Source organism: Leiobunum rupestre, chromosome 4, assembly GCF_980474605.1.
Source record: "Leiobunum rupestre chromosome 4, qqLeiRupe1.1.hap1, whole genome shotgun sequence".
Taxonomy (NCBI): domain Eukaryota; kingdom Metazoa; phylum Arthropoda; class Arachnida; order Opiliones; family Sclerosomatidae; genus Leiobunum; species Leiobunum rupestre.
The window spans coordinates 38,715,409-38,734,938 of record NC_143387.1 but is presented as its reverse complement, the minus strand read 5'-3'; the positions used below and the strand labels follow the sequence as shown (position 1 = coordinate 38,734,938).

General features: G+C 33.5%; 1 protein-coding gene across 5 annotated transcripts in view; it reads right to left on the bottom strand.

Moving 5' to 3' along the window:
- The window catches only part of Gprk2 (G protein-coupled receptor kinase 2), a 31,621-nt gene that overhangs the window by 11,377 nt on the left and 714 nt on the right, over nt 1-19,530 (bottom strand). For all 5 annotated transcript variants that reach the window (XM_090174253.1, XM_090174252.1, XM_090174249.1 and 2 more), the window contains exons 2-13: nt 16,718-16,813; nt 15,369-15,481; nt 14,582-14,659; nt 13,753-13,850; nt 9,016-9,108; nt 8,730-8,934; nt 7,940-8,171; nt 7,785-7,874; nt 3,981-4,069; nt 3,791-3,910; nt 3,580-3,723; nt 2,454-2,591 (exon numbers count right to left, since the gene is read on the bottom strand). In XM_090174253.1, coding sequence (XP_090030379.1) covers nt 2,454-2,591; nt 3,580-3,723; nt 3,791-3,910; nt 3,981-4,069; nt 7,785-7,874; nt 7,940-8,171; nt 8,730-8,934; nt 9,016-9,108; nt 13,753-13,850; nt 14,582-14,659; nt 15,369-15,481; nt 16,718-16,813 — 1,496 coding nt within the window. The remainder of the gene's footprint in view (nt 1-2,453; nt 2,592-3,579; nt 3,724-3,790; nt 3,911-3,980; nt 4,070-7,784; nt 7,875-7,939; nt 8,172-8,729; nt 8,935-9,015; nt 9,109-13,752; nt 13,851-14,581; nt 14,660-15,368; nt 15,482-16,717; nt 16,814-19,530) is intronic.

Here is a 19,530-nt window from a genome sequence, read left to right as displayed (position 1 = left end):
ATTAAAAATAGTAAGTTTTAACTAAGTAGTAGCCTTCACTATGAAAAGGGGAATAACACAGGCGCAAGACAAATAGGTTATTGACCTTTTTTTATTAGTGGGATATGTATGGCGGTAAAACTAGGCCATTAAGAAACACATGAATTGGTAACCAAGTAGGGTCAATGGAGGTAGTAAGTGTGATTAAAATATTTTTTTGAGAGTTTACTTGAAATTATTTTGAAACTAAAAATAGCATCCTCTTACGAATTGGTACCATTAATACGGCCACTTTATCCTACACAACTATGCAATCAAATTTAATATCAAATAAATAGTTATTTAAATATTAATTATTTAATTTAACTCTGTTACTGTTCACACTTATCCCCAAAATGCGGGGCAGGTGTGGGGTAATAGTGATCACGTGAAATCCTGACCAATCTCAATGAAATTACATACAGAGGTTAAAAATGGTGTCCCAATAAAGATAATTTTTTCGTAGCTCTAAAATAATATCTTTTTAAACTAAAGTACCCAGATGCTTATACAGCTAGCTAAAGCTTAACCTTTCCTTTTTTAGTAAGTTTACATCAAGAAAATTATAAAAAGTTGTCTTATAAACCCTATTAACTGATCACACGTAACCCACACTGCAAATTTAGAAAGTTTTTTCCCAGAATAAATTTTGAAAACCTCAAATTATTAACAAAAATACCAATTTATCCCAGCCGGTAAAAAGATATAAGCAGACTACAAAATATTAAACCAGTTTGCCAGTTAGAAAATAAGTTACAGAACTTTTCTTTTGGGCTTAAAATCTCTAAACACAAGTAGAAGATTTTAAAGTTTTTTCAACTAAAAGGTTTAAAAACTAAATTTGATTTAAATTAACATTGAAAATATACAAAATGTGTATAATTAAGTATATTTTAAAAATCCATTCATCAAATATTTTTTTATAATAATATTTGGGGAAATAATAGGGGTGATAACATTTACCTCCATTGACCATATATATATATATCTTTAAAAGGGAAAAAAGCAATACTAAACGAAGTTTCATACCACATTTAGATTGGTTTCACTTTTCACACTCAGTTTCATCGTAAGTAATAATAGTTACAAGTATGACACTAAAAGAGTGTTGTGTAATTGGAACTTTAACAACCAGAAACTTCCCATTCACCGAGTTGGCATCACCAGTTTAAGTTGATAGCGTTAAACAATTCAAAAAGTGCTTTAGTTTTCTAATTTGAAAAATAAGTAACTTCCGAAATGAAGCAAGTGGTAATAATAAAGAATAAATACGTTGTCATGATTTGAATCTTTTCTCCCAAGTGTCAGTATGCTCTACCCTTAAAAGTTAACCATGCTGGGGGCCTATTCTGTAAATATTCGAAATCCAATTTTCGATCGAAAACTACATTTCGAACTTCGAGATCTCAACGAATGGTATTCAGTAAAGATTTCGAATAAGAATAAATCAATGCAAATTGTCGAAGTCAATCTCGACATGGTATAGGGTATCGAGATCGAATTTTTACAGAATCGCCCCCCAGAACTGGCTGGTACCTTATTATATCATAAAACTTATTTATTTCAGGTGAGGTTTTTCATTCCCCTCACATGATGGGGAAAAACTAAACCATGGAGTATAAAAAATTACATTCTGGTTATAATACACCAAGTAATTGTTGAATAATGATTAGATCATTTTAAATTTTAAATTACCTGCCATATGAATTTTGAATAAAGAAACAATTATATAGCTTCTCTTTATCCGTCATGTGACCTTGATGTGACGTCAGCCTAGATAGCTTTTATGACTGTTTTGGTCAGACTTCTTGGGGATTCCATTTAGAGATTTAATAATAATCAACTAGGCTAGAATCACCTTGGTCCCAAGTTATTGAGTGACATTTATCCTATTGACTTAGGGGGCTGAGTTTATAAGTTTAGTTATTAAACATTGTTTTAACTGAAGTTGGTTTTCTCAGTGCTACAATGTTGATACAAAATAAGAATGTTTTGTTTTGAAAACACTGCAATTTTCAAAAAGCCTTAGCCATTCCATAAAAAAGCTGGTGTGATAAAAAATTCTTAAACAATGTTACCTGGTGAAGTGAAATTAACATTTTACCAACTCAGCCCAGGGAGGGATTGCTATTGGAAACTTTCAGAGTTCAAAACAGCACTGGAAGATAAGACGCGTTGTACTTATAACTATTGTTACTCATGGTATTATTTATAGTTTTTTAAACCGAATCTTTCTAAGTGTGAAACACTTAAAATTTACTGTAAATGAAAGAAAATATATACAGAAAATCTAAGTTGTAGTTTATTAAACTCAATGAAAAAGTAAAACCACAAAAGTAAGAATGTATATTTTAAAGAAAAGGATTATTTTGACTATGAATATTGCATTAAAATGAAAGAAGCCTCATAAATAAGGGTGGTAGAAATAACATTACCTCGCTTTGCCATGGTATAGAAACACTTCCTGTATTGAATTTGCTATAGAAAGAATCGTCACTAGCATCCAAATTTACACCTTTCACTGTTGAGAATTGCTCAATATCCAAAACATCTTTGGCATAAACTGCATGAGGCTATAATATGAGAAAATGAATTATGCAATTTTTCTTTAAAGGAATGAAAGGCAATAAATCAATGAAAAATAAAGATGAAACAGTATAATAAAACCATAGGCATATTCTGGGTGCGATTTTATGCCCATGTTTGCTCGCAAAAAGAAGAACCGTGTATTGAAAGTTTGGTGGAATATAGTACAATATGAATTAAGAAAGCTAATAGGACAGGAGGCTAAATGAGGGAAAATAATTAACAGCACTTTAGATTACAAACTAAAGTTTTTAAAAACATCGATTCAAGAAGTAGACTTCTGTGGCTTTTGTCAGTATAAAGCAAGCAATTAATTTTTTATTTTGGTGTTTCCCATCTTGCAATGGAACCGGTAATTCTGTTAGCTAGGGCCTCTTAAATTTTATGCGTGACCCTGGACCAATTAAGGGTCCTGTTAAATATTAAGGCTGGTTCAGTCCTCACAATTAATGACAAGATCAGCTGTAAATATGCTACCTGTATAAATGACAAGGACATTCAAGGGTTCCATCACAGAGATGAGGGGTGGAAATGAGGGAAGTGAATTTGCACTACTTTCTTTGGTGAACGTAGCCAAAAAAAGAAGTTTGTAAAGCGGCCGCTATGTCCAAGCACTTAAGTCTACCAGCGCCAAATTCTTACAGCGGATTTTTGGAAAAACATAAAAACAAAAAAACGGGCCGTTTTCTTTCCTACCCCTCATCGCTGTGGTGGAGCCCTTTCAGTTTCTAATTCCCTTAACTATTTTAATTGTAAATTTAAATTTCACCATTTTCTTTTAAGTTTTTTCACATGTTAAGTTTGAAGTTACACAAAAATATTTTTTTTTGTTTCTGTTGGATGTTGCTCTAATATAAGAATGGGCTTGTGTGAACATAGCTTGGCAGATATAATATTTAACCAACATATACATACAAATGATAACCCCTAAGTAGCTTTAATATAGATATTTCAAAATACACAAGTATAACTCACATCTGGCATAAATGGAGGCTCAGAAACACCGGCTTCAAGTCTTTTCCAATTAATAGACCTAAAGAAGTCATGTTTCTTAACATCAATTGAACCATTACGGCCACTATTGCATCCGAGTCGTTCCTTTGGATTCTTTTTTAAAAGCTAAAATAAATTTTTGGTATTATTTTAATTGCTCTTGGTATATAAAAAAATCTTATGAAAGCCATACTGCTTGGCAAAATGATTTGGCATCTTCTGTGAATTTGTGCGAATACTTTTCTTGGTCGTCTTTCACTCGCCTCTCCACTTCCTCTCTTTTAACTTTTTCTTTCCTCGCTCGAAAAGGAGCCTTTTGAAATTTCAGAAAGTTAATAATGTTATCTAGTATTATCATTACTTGCAATATTATTAAGTAGTACCTGTCCTTCAATCATCTCATAAGTCAAACAGCCCAGACTGAACCAATCCGGACTATACGTGTATTTTTCATTGTCTATGACCTCTGGGGCTTTGTATAAAAAACATACAAATTTAACTTTTTAAAGTGAAATTTCATTAAACATTTCTTAGTCATTGTCAATTTGGTTTTATATGTCTCCAACAAATTAACTTACTTCCCACATAGTCCAGGGTAGATATGCATTATTTGGTCCAAGAAGTAAAAAAAATATGCTATAGCCGAAAATGTCAGAATCGAAAGTCCCCAAGCCTCCGCTCCGACGCCGTCTTTCACTGCCATCTTGGAAAATGGCCGCCGTACCAGAATTGCAAAAATCTCTGGAAATACTTCTTTGATTTCGACGTTCTTGGTGTCAAAATGAGTGTTATCAGACTTGTAAATAGTGTATATTTTTAAGAGAGTCCACTGGACCTGGACCCCTCCGCCGATCTATTTTTTCAACGAGTCCAGGACTCTTCCCTCTTTCTTGCCCCCCCCCCCCCACCCCCTCGTTTAAATTTACATGTTCTTTAATCTCTCTTTATTCCTCCATATTATATACGAAAATTAATGGCACCTAACCAGGCAAAGCCTACAAAAATGTTTTGGTAATTATAAAAGAGACAGTCAGTAATCGATCTACAGCATTATTTCATTATATATTACCAACATCAAAGTTTACATATTTTCATATATAGTCGTGATCGGGCAAATTAAAATGCTCGTAAATATTATCACAATTAATTTAACCATTAAAGTCTTCATTCCAAACCCATAGAGCAGAAATTTTTTTCTACCTTTATTCATTTTAATAAAGCAAAATTTTGGTCTTCAATGGCACTGTTACAATTACTGTGCCTAATGGAATTCAGAGCAAGACTATTAATTATGGACTAATAATTTCCATACTTCATTAGTCTTAGTATGGTCTTAGACTAACGAAGTACGGAAATTATTCCCCACACGGGCCACACCTGTTCAAGTTAAAAGAGGTTTTTCCCTGGTAGGCCCAAGTTTTCCAAATTTTTCATTGGTCATTGTCAATTTCTATAGGCCTCACAGATAAGTAGATAGGGGAGCTCTAGCTCCATTGGGATTCCGATTAATATTCGGAGAGCTGAAATAGTGGCGGTCAGTATACACTATGCAGATGCCTCAAAGAGAAAAATAATAAAATTTTTTATTTAATTCTCGAAATTTTCCCTCTTTTTACACAGCTAACGATATAATTTGAGGGAGTCTCGTGGACTCTTTACCACCTTCTAAAGACATTTTTTTAGGAGTCCTGTGATTTTTTTCAGGGGTTTTTTACGCGTGGACTGCTTTAAGTTGGAGTGTTATAGTCTTATTTCAGTTCAGTATCTATACGACAGAGTTTAAGTAAAATGAATTAGTAAGATTTAATTGTTTCGGTTTTTTGCTAAAAAAGTATTAGATTTAGGCTGACAAATTATAACAATTAACTTTTTAAATTTCTATAAAATAATTTTAATAAGGGACTGGTCGTGCTTATTACAATGGTATAAACATCGTCAAAATCGGTTTCATATAACATGAGTTGTTAAAGGAAACGTTACACCCCACCCTAAAAATAACATGTTTTAGCTCAAAGTTTTAGAGTATAAAACTAGAAGAAGTAAATAAAGCAAAATGTTTTAATTAGTCATCGTTAAAATGTTGGTCCCTATTGCTTGGCTATGTGTTTCCATTGTACTGGAGACTCCTGCAGTAATCCTCAAGAACTCTGCAATGAAGACGATGACTAACTAAAACATATTGCTTTATTTACATTTATACCCTAAAACGAGCTAAAACATGTTTTTTTAGGGTGGGGTGTAACATTTCCTTTAACAACTCATGTTATATGTAACCGATTCTGACAATGTTTATACCATTGTAATAAGCACGACCAGACCCTTATTAAAATTATTTTTAAAAGTTAATTGTTATAATTTGTTGGCCTAAATCTAATACTTTTTTAGCAAAAAACCGAAACAATTAAATCTTACTAATTCAGTTTACTGAAACTGACATAAATACTAGCCATGTGCGAGTACTCGATTTTGCTCGAGTATTCGATTGAGTATCGAGTCGAGTATTTGACTCGAAACTCGAGAAGCCTTATTTGAAAAACTCAAAGTTTCGAGTCGTCATTCAGGGCCTAGCAAGTATTTCGAGCACTCAAACCTCTATTTTATCCAATGGGCGGCTTGAATTTTTGACTCATTAACATTTTTTTAACTATCGTTTAACGTTCATAATATTGCAAAATGGCTTCTGAGAAACGTAACAGAAGGGATTTTTCCATGAAGAAATGCATCGTATCAATTATTTAAAGTAATTATTAACTTTACCTACTTGAGTACTCGAAAGCTAAGCCTAACTATTAGAGTACTCGAAAGCTAAGCTTAACTATTAGAGTACTCTAATGCTAACCCTAACTATTCGAGTACTCTAATGCTAACCCTACCTATTTAAGTACTCGAAAATAAAATTTTTAGGTAAACCTAAATACTCGAATACTCGAAGATAAAATAAAACTCGATAAGCGAAATTTTAAATACTCGAGACTCGACTTGAAACCCTAAAATTAAGACTCGCACATGGCTAATAAATACTGTACTGAAATAATAAGACTATACCGCTCATTTTGACACCAAAAACATCTAAATCGAAGAATTATTTCCAGAGATAAGTGCAAATACGGTACGGCGGCCGCTTTCCAAGATGGTGGCGAAAGCCGGCGTCGGAGTATTGGGGACTTTTGGAAGTTGGTATACAACCCTAAACCCTTTCGATTCTGAAATTTTTGTAAAAGATAACAGGTGTCATATACCCTTTAATAATCATTCATTTTTATTTCGCTTAACGTCAATTGCAACAATTTTCGGCTATAGCATATTTTTTTAACTTCCAAATGCTTATCTACCCTCTACTAATAGTGATTAAATTGATACAACATTTTATAATACTTTGACATTAGGCCTACAGTTTTTGTCCAGCCTTTACTAAATAAATGTATTATTATTATAAAATTAATCATTGCAATGATTATTATAAAATTAATCGTTGAAATTATTATAAAATTAATCATTGAAATTATTATAAAATTAATCATTGAAATTATTATAAAATTAATCATTGAAATTATTATAAAATTAATCATTGAAATTATTATAAAATTCATCATCAAAATAATTATTTCAAGACAAGGATCGAACCAAGCCTTGGCCTGAAGGTAGCTAAGGAATCGAGGGTTATACACGCTTATTAAAAACACGAATAGTGCCTTAACTTGAATAGTGAAACTTTATTTTCCTGAGAATCCTCCTTCGTTTCTATTAGGGGTTATTTATTAACTTTATGTTTGAAGTTTTCTTCTAACAAATGTGTTTTTATTAGATAAATAAAATACCCTGGGTCAAACTGTAAATAAATCTATATTTTGTTGTGTTTTCTTTCTATGTAGTAAGAACTAAATAAATGTCTTAATTTAGGCCAACAAATATATTTCAATTGATTCTTTTTGAACAGGTAGTTTAAAGATTTAAATACGAAAAAATAATTGTTTGTTTTCATCTTTCACTTGAGGGGGGATTCTAGAATCCTTCTTTCATGCTCACGTATCAGCAGGTATATGTATCCCTAATTTCCTATGTCTACGGTTTTTCAATATGGCCCGGAATTTTTGCACAACTTTTTCAAGCCAAACATTTTTAAACCCTAGTTCAATCTTTGTTTCAAGATTTTTGTATGCTTTTATTAAAAAAATTAAGTTACATACCCATGTAGCCTACCGTGCCAACACGGCCTCTAACCATTTCACCTTCAGGAATTTCAACAGCAAGTCCCAAATCGGATATTCTCACATGACCTTAAAATTACTTTAAATTTACTTCTTGTTCAATTTAATTCTATTAAGATGATTAAGGATATTACCATGGTCATCTAAAAGAATATTTTCTGGTTTGAGGTCCCTATATACAATGCCTTGGGCGTGTAAATGCTCCAAACCTTGCGTCACTTCAGCAGAGTAGAATCTCGCACGTTCAATATCAAATCCAGGATCGCCACCCATGTTATATATATGAAACTTTAGATCTCCACCATTCATAATAGTGAGCACCAAACAGAGTGCATCTTTGGTTTCATATGCATATGCTAAGCTGACCTGCATTGATGAAAAATATCACAAATTCTAAAATATTTTCTGAAATAAATATTACAAAATTACATCTATGTATGAAATACCTCAAACTTATACTAACTCTGGGGCTCTGACAATGTTCATAGTCATTTAAGTAAAGTTGGCGAACCCATTACATTTTTTATTAACTCTCAAAATTCAATCTATAGTTGTTAAGCTAAAAAATTCCAGATGTTAGTGTTATGTAAAATTTCATAGGTTGCCAGAAGTCTCAAAAATGTTCCCCAGAAAATTCACGTATTTAGTTAAAAAAGAATATAGCAAGTGAGGTACAGCAACGTTTCATGTTAGACACTGGCTATCAAAATTTTGAAGTTTTTGAAGTGAAAGTAGGACACGAATTTGTGAAGTGGCTATTTCATATATCATATACACCCTTCATTCTATAACCTTCTCGTTAAATCTCTTTCAAAATTTACAGACAAAAATATGCCTGAGAAAAAAAAAGAGTAAAAAGGAATAAAGTAAGCTTACATCATCATTTCAATCTGAGAATAGTTATACATATTTTTATATACTGACCACAAACCTAGAGTTGATTTTCTGTAGAATCTGTTTTTCGATGAGTACCATAGATTCCCCTTTGCGTTTCTTTATCCTTTTCTTTTCTAATTTCTTACACGCGTACATTTTGCCGGTTGCCCTAACTTGGCAGGCGCAAACTTCACCAAAGCCACCCTTTCCCAACACCCTGTACATTCGGAATGTTTTTGCTGTAACAGGTTGACTACAAAAAACATCATTAATTAGATCATGTCAAAACCATTTTGGGTACAAGTAATCATAATTCCATACTAATATCACATACCTTTCTAACCACTTCCATTGCAGGTACCTATGAAAATACATACTGTTTTGGAAAGCTCTGTATGGTTCTCCAGATAAAAATTCCCTCACCGCTCTGAAAATTCAAGTAAACTTTAAGTTTAAAACATGTATTTTTAAAAACAACCCAAACCAACCAACTTGAATATCTTTAAAATAAATTAATATGACTGATTTGTAATAAGATGGATTAATTCTGTAAACAAACATTGTTTGATCTACTCAATCAGAAAAACAATTTTAAGACTGTAAATGTTACCAAATTATAATATATACCTTTTTCATTGATTTTAAAAATCAGATTAGTTACATGCAGACAAGAATCAAAAATATATAGGCTACATCATATAAAAACTAAACGAGTTTGTGAGTGATACTATAAAAAAATAAATTTCAAAGAAAGATTTATTTAGGCAAGGGGATTTTTTATTCCAGACACAATACTATCAAAGTAGACAGAAAGATTAGGCTGTTACCAGAATCCAACAATTGTTGGAGCCTCATACTAGGATGCTGCCAGATTGTTGTTTGTGCCCCAAAGAATTGTGTTACTAAGGGTCTACATGACAGCTCTGTCGGTACTTCATTTAAAATTAATGTACACTTTTAGGATCAAAATTAAGGCCAATAATAGCTAGAACTTAAAAAATTCTTATTTATTTCCAAATGTACTGAAATTTTTATAAATTTGTATTCCCATAATATTGTTTTTCATTCCGGTCTTTAAATAATAAATTTTTGGCTATTATTGACAAAGGTGAAAAAATTATATACCAGAATGATCAGGAACTAATAGTTCTTTTTATAAAGTAACGTGGCCTTCTTGTTTAAATGTTGCTCTTGCGTCACTGTCTCTTACTTTCTGTTGAATTCATTTAAACATTTAATTCAAATAAGTTATAAAAAGAATCATTATACATGTCTGATCAACACGAAGACACATTGAGATCAGGAGAGAGTATAAAACCGCCTGGCCTTAGCCAACTGAGCAGACGATCTTTTGCAGGTCTGCCAGGTATAATTACAGTGTAGGACATAATCCTCATATCACAGTCCATTTCCAATACTCCCCTTGACTGGGATATGTTAAGATTATTTTCTTGGATTCTATGAATTATGCAATCAACATATACAATCAAGATTGCCATCGTGTTTCTTCGATATATACAATTACAACCAGGAATCCTACTGTATGCCATCTTTTGCAATGCTCCGTCAAATTCTGAGTGCCATTGACGGCCCTCTGCTTAAGACCATAAAGTGCCTTCTTTAGTCGCCAGACATCTTCATGTTTCCCCGATTGTGCAAAACCACTTGGTTGTTCAACATAAATTTCCTCATCAAGGCTCCCATAGAGATAGGCGCATTTTACGAGAATAACCTTGGGCTACGAGTCTCTTATTGTCCGGTCTACGTAAAACATCATACACCTCTCAGTCCTGGAATGTGTCCAACTCTGTCGTCATGGCCGTGTGACACTCATCTGATTCCTTACTACGCATAGCTTCCGCATGTGTGTGGAATGTCGGCCAGGTTTGCGTAGATATCTTCCTTAAACTCCGATGGGTCGAAAGTTTATCCTTTACCTTCCAAGTATTTTTGCATTTCCTTGTTCAATCTGATTCCGTGCGTAGACTGACCATCATAGTAATAAAAATCCCTACGCCATTTTGACGTTCCGGTAGTTCTAGTTTTGACTTCTCTTCGCCAATTATGTTTGATTTCCGGTACCGGAGGTGTCTCAGGGCTAGTTTGTCTGTCAGACCATCTCGATATATCCGGACTCTCCTTCGAATCATCCTCAGAAACATCAAAACCATCCTGACTTCCATCTGGATCGTCTATGTGTTCTACTGAACGGTCTTGTCCTTCAGGCTCGACCTCATCCGCACTTTCATACTGAGACTCATCTGCATCCGAACGATTCTCAGGCCAGGATTAGTTATAAAAATAAGTCATCCCATCTGTTTTCCGGGTATTTTGATTTCCTCGAATGGCTTCCCACCCTTGTTTCGTTTCGTCAAACGTGAGATGCTTAGTTTCTTGGATGTTATTTAATGTGGAAACCATATCCTATACCCACTGGTCGCTGTGGCATACCCGACCAGGATACCAGGACATGCTCGTCTTTCCAACTTGTTTCTTGGAGTTTTGTGTAAGTGGAAGAATGCTAGGCAACCAAAGCGTCTCAGGTGGCGTGCTGATAGTCTCCTTCCAGTCTATCGTTCTTCAGGAACCATATTGGACAATTTCGAATGTGGCAGTCTGTTATTCAGGTAGACGAATGTACGCAGGGTTTCAGCAAATATTGGCTGGGAAAGTCCTTAATCTTCTAATAACATTCTAGTTCCATCAAGTGCTATCATGTGTAAGCGTTCGGCGATGCCATTCATTTCCGGGGAATACGTATTTGTCCTCTCCATTTGAACTCCGTCTTCTTTACAGGATCGTTTTCAAATGCCTTCGAACAGTATTCCAAGCCATTGTCTGTTCTTAATCTCATAAGCTTGTTTCCCGTACGTCTGTCTCTGCCCAAGACTAAAACTCCCAATAGACTTCTAAGACATTCTTTTTCGATTCCAGGAAATATATCCTTGTTCTTCGTGTAAAGTCATAATCGAAGCTTATGAAGTATTTTGCTCCACCACTCGATACAACTGGTGAAGGGCCCCAAAGTTCACTATGAACTAGCTCCAATGATCGTGTTGTTGTTATCTTCTCTATAGCCCTTCAGGGTGCTTTTGTTGACTTGGCCAACCGACAGGGTATGCATGGCGTGAATTGCCCTGTGAACTTTGGTAAACCACGAACCATGGCAAGTTTACTTAATCGTTTCATTCTGTACACATTTGGGTTCCCCAAACAAAAGTGCCAAAGTGCTTCCCCATCCGCTACACCAACATGACTTTCGCTTGTTTTCTCTACAAATCCATCGATTATATATTGGTTATTTCGCTGCAAATATATAACTTTATCTGTTTCATCGAGGACAGTAACAAGACCATTGATTTTTGTAATTCTGTATCCTTCGTTATCAATTCTCCAATATGATAATAAATTTATTTTATAATTCGACATGTAGTATACATCCTTCAGTGTGACAGATGTATCCCCTGACAGGGTTCGTAGAGTTAATTCGACCTCTCCAATACCTTCAGCTTGTGAACTCTTATCGGCTGAGTCCATCTTTCTATCAGTCTTCGTAAGAACCGTAAACCAATCCTTATTTTTACAGAAATGGTGCGTTGCACCACAGTCCAGAATCCATGCATCTGTCTCCGTTTCAGTCAACATTGCTGAAGGCAAAGAAAACTCTTCTTACTTGTAAGACCCATTATTGGCAAGAGGCCAAACCGAGCCGCATAATGCTAGTGGCGCCCCGTGCGTCTTCGTATTAGTATATACTGGGAGACTCTTAGTGATGAGGGCAGTTGAATAGTGAAGTTAGTTGGAGCTAACAGTAAAGACGGCTGATCGAAGGGGTACCTCCCTCGCTTGTTCCAACAGCGCCCTAGACCAGTCCCATATATGTGAGTAATGTTAATAAATAGGTTCTGATTTTATATTATATTGGTTTTATTTGCCTACATAAAAATTAGTTCCTTACATACTTTGTTTCTTCCGACCATTAGATTCTGCCTGCTGTCTGCTACTTGAGTCCACTTTACAATCAGTCGCGAAATGGCCTTCTTTGTTACAATTGTAGCATGTAAGCTTCTTAGTATTTCGCTGTTTGGTGTTCGTACGTTTAGCCTGTGCATAAACCACCGTTGAATAACATTCCTTCTCACGAGCCAATTGTCTTTGCCTTTCGAATTACCCTATGAGCCACCTTTTCACGTTCCCTCGTGTAAAATCTGCATCTGATAAAGAGTGGGCTCTAAAGACAACCTTGTCAAACTGATCTGGTAGATGATGGATCATTTGGTATGCGATCTCATCCCCAGGGAGTATTCGTCCAGCTAATATTAGCTTCTCCGCAGCCGCAGTTACTCTTGCTAAATACCCAGCCATTGATTAAGGTTTCGTGAAACGAATATTGAGAAATTCTCCCCTTAAAGCTGAAATTCTTGACCTTGATTTTGGTCATTTACATTTTAGTCAGATATTCCTGTGTTGATTATCAACCGCCATTGTGATTCTCGATAACGCCCTTTGCATGCGCGCATTATAGCGCTCCTCTTCAGCCCTTGCTGTTTCTAGAGGGGCCGTTTCTGACTCATCAATCTTCCATTGTCCATAATTGTCGCCATTTAGTTTGTTAAAACCAAATAGAGGCATGTACGAATCCCTATCTTGATTATCATAAGCAACCGCCATTATCTTGAATAGGCCTCGCTTTGTTAGGCTTAGCGTCGGCGGAATCTTTAAACAACTCACCAAAACTGACATACAACTACTTTAACCCAGGCTCTGCTACCACTTGTTGAATTCATTGAATAAACGCAGTTTAGTGAGTTAAACCGCCTGGCCTTAGCCAACTGAGCAGACCATCTTTTGCAGGTCTGCCATTTATAATTACAAATGAATTACAAATCGCGCAAAATATACTAATAAAGCTGTGTCTTGTGACGTAAGAGCAACATTTTAACAAGTTGGGCAAGACCACTTTTTATTTTATAAAATCAACTATTACCTTGCCTAACTTTATTTTACTAAATAACATGTTGAACTTCAGACCAATGTATTAATAAATTTTTAGTTTTAAAAATTAACTTACTTGGCACATTCAACAAATAGCTCTTTACAAGCAAGGTGTAGATTTTCTCTGCATCTTTGTATTACTTCCTCATTAATTACATCTATGAAATCACTAGACTGCAGAAAGTAAATAAAAAACAAACTTTTACTCTTTTAAACCTTTTGTGATAAACTAGATCTCGTTAATGCAGATGTACGAACAATTTTAAAGTGTATATTTTATTTAAACCTAATGTTTCAGATTCATACACTTTTGGTTTAGAGAAACTGGTGAAAAGTAATAAATTAATTAATCTTACCACAATTTACTGAATGTTCCTTTATAATTTTGAAACATATAGAATGTGTTTGCAAATAGGTTTAGTTTGCTTAAGGAAATACGAACGATTAAACATTTCTTCTGTAAATGCGACAACATTGAAAAAGGGAAAAGACAATGAAGTAAAGTAGGGTGATACAAGTGCATTGAAGAAAACCATAAAATATTAAGAAGTGAGGAGTAAACACGGGCAACAAATTGAACACCATTTTATGATCATAACTACACCATCACTTTTCTCTAGTAAAACCCTTTACTTCATGTCATTCCAGAAGAAGTGGCTACTAGAGAAAAAATGCCAAATCATTCAATTACCATAAATAAATCCAAGAATATTTCCAAAATACATTTTTATAAAACAAACACTAGTTTTAAAAGTCTATCTTGATGTCAGTTTTAACCGAAATTTTTTTTGAGAAACTAGTCATAAAAACTGGTTTTAGGTGATTGTGTCACCTAGGATAGTTTTCTGCACCTCAATTTTCATCTTTATTAAAATTACATCCACATATTAAAGAGCATAACTTACATCTTTACTTAAGAATTTTCCAAACACTTTTTGCGCTACTTCCTCCCGTTTTTCATCAACTTGTAATTCATAGCCTTCCTACAAATCCAAAAAACATTTGATGGAAAAATTATTATACTTCCAGAGGATAAGTTACCAATACCAAAATTACCATAGTTATATCTAATTACCAAGTATATAGCGTACATGATATTAAAATGTCATAAAACATTCCTTGGCAAATTTCAGTCCAAGGAGTCAGACAGAGTGTGTACAGAATATATATAATAATTAAGAAATAATTTTGTAAACTGATATTGTGATTGATTTTTTAAAAACATCCATTGAATGATTTTGAAATTTGGAAAGTGATTTCTAATCTTTTACTTGGGCATAAGAAAAACTAGTCTTGTGCTTTTGATGCATATAATCTCATTCAAACTAAACACATTAGTGAGATACTGTTCCTGACTTGATGAGGAGGTTTCTAATAAGCAACCAAATCTTTATTTTTAATTTTTCTTATTTGTCAAATTGTGTATTTACAGATATTCCACGAATTGCTTGTTCTTCCTACATATATTGTATCAATAGACACGGTAATACATAAAGCAAAAGTTGAGCTGAGCTTTGGGAGTAATTTGCACCCATTGAAAACTGCCAAGTACAAGTTTTATTTTATTGCCCTAAATGGTTAATTCCCTAATAATGAATATTATGAGCTTTTGTTCCTGTACTTAATTTTTTAGTACATAGATTATCTTCTCAATAACAGTCACGAATAAGCCTTTAATTTAAAACAGCTTACCACAGAATCAAGAAAACAGTAGCAATTACAATAGCAGGGCATAGTGTCACAATACTGTCGAAATAAGAGTCTTCCAATCGGTTGTTGATCTATGATGTAGCCAAAATGAACATCTAAAAAAAGGAAAAAATGTTGTACCTTTTCATCTATTTTAAGGAACATGAGTATGGTAAAAAAATAAACATTTAATTTTTAAAAACAACAATACGGTGTATATTCGTGCAATATACACGGTGTATATTCGTACAATATAAATTAGTATAATATATATTGGCATAATATATATTTGTATAATATAGATTAGTATAATATATATTCATATTTATAAATATATATTCATATTTATAAATATATATTCATATTTATAAATATATATTCATATTTATAAATATATATTCATATTTATAAATATATATTCATATTTATAAATATATATTCATATTTATAAATATATATTCATATTTATAAATATATATTCATATTTATAAATATATATTCATATTTATAAATATATATTCATATTTATAAATATATATTCATATTTATAAATATATATTCATATTTATAAATATATATTCATATTTATAAATATATATTCATATTTATAAATATATATTCATATTTATATATATATAGGATGTCCACTAAAAAATAATCCAGAGTTAATAATTGAATAAACATTTTTTTTTAATTTGATATTTTCAGATCATATAGCCTGCCAGGGGTTCATTAGATGAAACCAAACTCCTCAATGACCTTGAACCATGTCCTCAAGATCATTCAAAATATATCTCGAAAACCATTAGGTTTGGAAGGTCGGATCACATTCGAAAATTGTTCGCCATCACTTTTTATATCCAAAATTATTTTAACCGTCCTAATCTGAACATAAATTGAAATAAATTTTAATGTTGAGAAATTCCATAAAAATCCGATGGTCAGGTTAAATGAATGTGTTGATTTCACATAGAATTCCAACAAAAGTTTATTACATCACACCATTTAGCCTCCATATCTGCCACTAATGAAAACCACTTGGAGCTAGAAAACATTCAGGCAGTGAAATCAACCAGCCTATGAAATTCTAATAACCAATTTTAGTTATTTGGTGTGGCAGTACGTAACCCAATTAAGCAAAATTCCAATATTATTTGGTAGTCTTAACAAAGACAACAAGCGCGAAGGTAGGTGCATTAGCATAAATGGTGATTTGTATGCTCAAACTAATTTAATTTAAAATTTGGGTTTCGTTAATTGGTTATTTTTTAATAAGCCTACAATGAAAAGAAACATTAACTGTTTGATAAAGAAGCTTTGTTTTAAGAAACCATCCCCAAAAACGTACTTACCTAATTTGTTTTTCAGGTCTATACAGTATGATATGTGAGGAAATTGTAGTATTTTCTTCCATTTTTTGCTTTTTCCTTTGTTACTGTCAGCCCCACCTATATATTAAAAAAAATAACTTAGAAGTGAGGACCAATTTATTTCAAATATTTCTACCCCCTCCTTTTATACAGATGAAAATACTGTTTTTTTTTAAATTATGGGATAAGTTGTATGAATTGGGACTAGGTAAATTTGTCAAGATCTAATAAAGACCTACTTGATTATTTGGTATGCAATACTTTAAAAACAAAGTAAAAGGAGAAAAACAACCAAAGTTACCCGTGAAAAATTCACCCGTGTAATCATGATTATAATGCTCAACCTTTTCATTTGTTAGTCTTTTTTAGTATATTTTTTCAATAATTCAGAGGCAAGCCGATAGCATGGCAGAGGAGGCAACCTGAACTGGGAGCGACTCAAATAGGGGTGCCAAAAAGTGTTTAGCAACCCTTTGAAAAAATTTCATGTCAAGTAATTTTTTTGCACAAGAAAGGGAGCGATTAGTAAGAAAGGAAAATTAAGTTAGTGAAATTGAACTACAGGATTTTATTTTTGATAGAATTTAAGGTCCTGCAGGTTTTTCCCCATCATACAGGGTGTTAACTAAAAAATGGACCAGGGCGAATATTTCAAAACGTGTTTTAGCTACGATTTTGAAATTTAAGGGTGTTATAGAGCGCTCAGGGGGTCAAGGGACTATAAAAATTTCAATGACCTTGAACCAAGTCTTCAAGGTCATTCGAAAATTATCTTGAGAACCCTAAGAGTTACGAAGTTGGTTCCAATTAGAAAAGTGTTCCCCGTCACATTTTATGGCTAACTAGCTTTAACCGGATCTGATTTGCGAAATAGGAAGTCGAGATCAAAGACAAGTAGCCCTAAAATGAATTGCGTCAGAGACCAGGTTGTTATAGGGAAATATCACTCCGTAGCTTTGAGCATGGCCGCCATTGTGGGGGGAAATTTTTTATCAATAGGAAAAAGCACGGGTGACGTAGTGGCACGTCATACTGTAAACTCCCTATACAGCATATTAAATTATTACTGACATTGATTTTGAATAAAGCCAAAGAATTCTCAAAAAATTTAACCTAAGGGTTAACATGAAGGTCAAAACCATAAGTTAAACCAGTATTTACATACAGTGTTGATGATAATTTGAAGGTATTTATACTTTTTGTTGCTAATACACAAGGAGTACCAGTGTGTCAAATAATTGTGTTCCAGGTTGTGATTTCAGATTAATTTTATTTGGAAGGTGGTGGGGGGGAAGGACACCAGTAATGGAAAATAATTATTAATTGTTCAGTATAGATACTTTATATGGAGTTTTAACAACAAAAAATACAGCCAAGTTACAAAAAGTTTTAGAACATAAGATAAAGTCCATTGTATTTCACAAAATTAAAACCACTGACAAGGAGAGTACACGAGGTGTTTATTGCCGATTTTGTTCAAAGTCGGGCGTAATGTAGACCTCTGCGATATGAAATTTCCCAAAAGGAGACGTTGCACTACCCATTCGATTTGCCATGGCAACCGAAAATGTTTTAGACCACTTGAACAAAAATAAGATTTTTTCCTTATTTTACCAAAAAAACTGTAGAAATTTTACCGCATAAATGTTCCAAATTACCCAAACTTGATGAAATTTACCTTAATGTGGTCCAAATTACCCATTTCGTGATTTTTAAATACTTAAAAAAAATTCGTAGGTAAAACCCAGAAAATCCCATGCTTTTTTAAATGAAGATTTTTTTGTTTAAGTGGTCAAAAACATTTTCGGTTGCCATGGCAAATCGATTGGGTAGTGCAACGTCTCCTTTTGGGAAATTTCATATCTCATGTCTACATTACCCCCGACCAGGGGCGTATTAGCCATTAGGCAGAGTAGGCACGTGAGTAGGGCGGCATTTTTCTAGGGGCGCCAAAATTCTGATAAAGCCCCACATACGGTCGAAGTACTTGACTTGCCCCTACTTAAAACCACGCTGAAAAGGTAAAGAAAGACCAACAACGTTTGGGGAAACTAAAATATATTTATTTATTTATAAAAAACCGATACGCCCCTACTTAGCTAACCAACCCTTTAGACCATGCCAAGGGGCGCCAAATTTTTCTGTGCCTAGAGTCGCCGAAAGGGTTAATCCGCCCCTGCGCCCGACTTTGAACAAAATCGGCAATAAACACCTCATGTACTCTCCTTGTGAGTAAGTTTGGAAAAATAATCCATGTAAAAAGGGCAATTAAGATACATAGCCTAAATAGTGTGAACAGTTTTCCTATTTAAAATTGGACAAATGCACAGTGATTTCAGTTTTTGAAATCACCTAACCCCTATGTAATATAATACAGAGATTCCAATAAACCTAAAATAATTTTTATTATACAAAAATGTAGGTTGCGTTAAGGAATAACGTAAATAGGAAAGAAAAGGATCCAACTGATCTAAATTTTAATATGCTATGTAAATTAATCTGATTCGCCTAATTCGGTTACATGGTGCAATAAAACACTTTCACAAATTATTTGTCAAGCAATTCGGTTACATTCTCACATCATTCCCAAAAATATCTTTACTCTCTTTTTACTACACAAAATGCCTCAGATAAGCAAATAATTCCTGCCTCATGTGTTGCATCACTATGGAAACTAGATGAAGTGGGCCTAGGGTGGTGCCTTGGGTATTAGTCTAGTTGATAATCATTATTATTATTATAACTATAAAACTGCAACATCCCATGTTATTTGCTCACAGACTAAATCTAATACT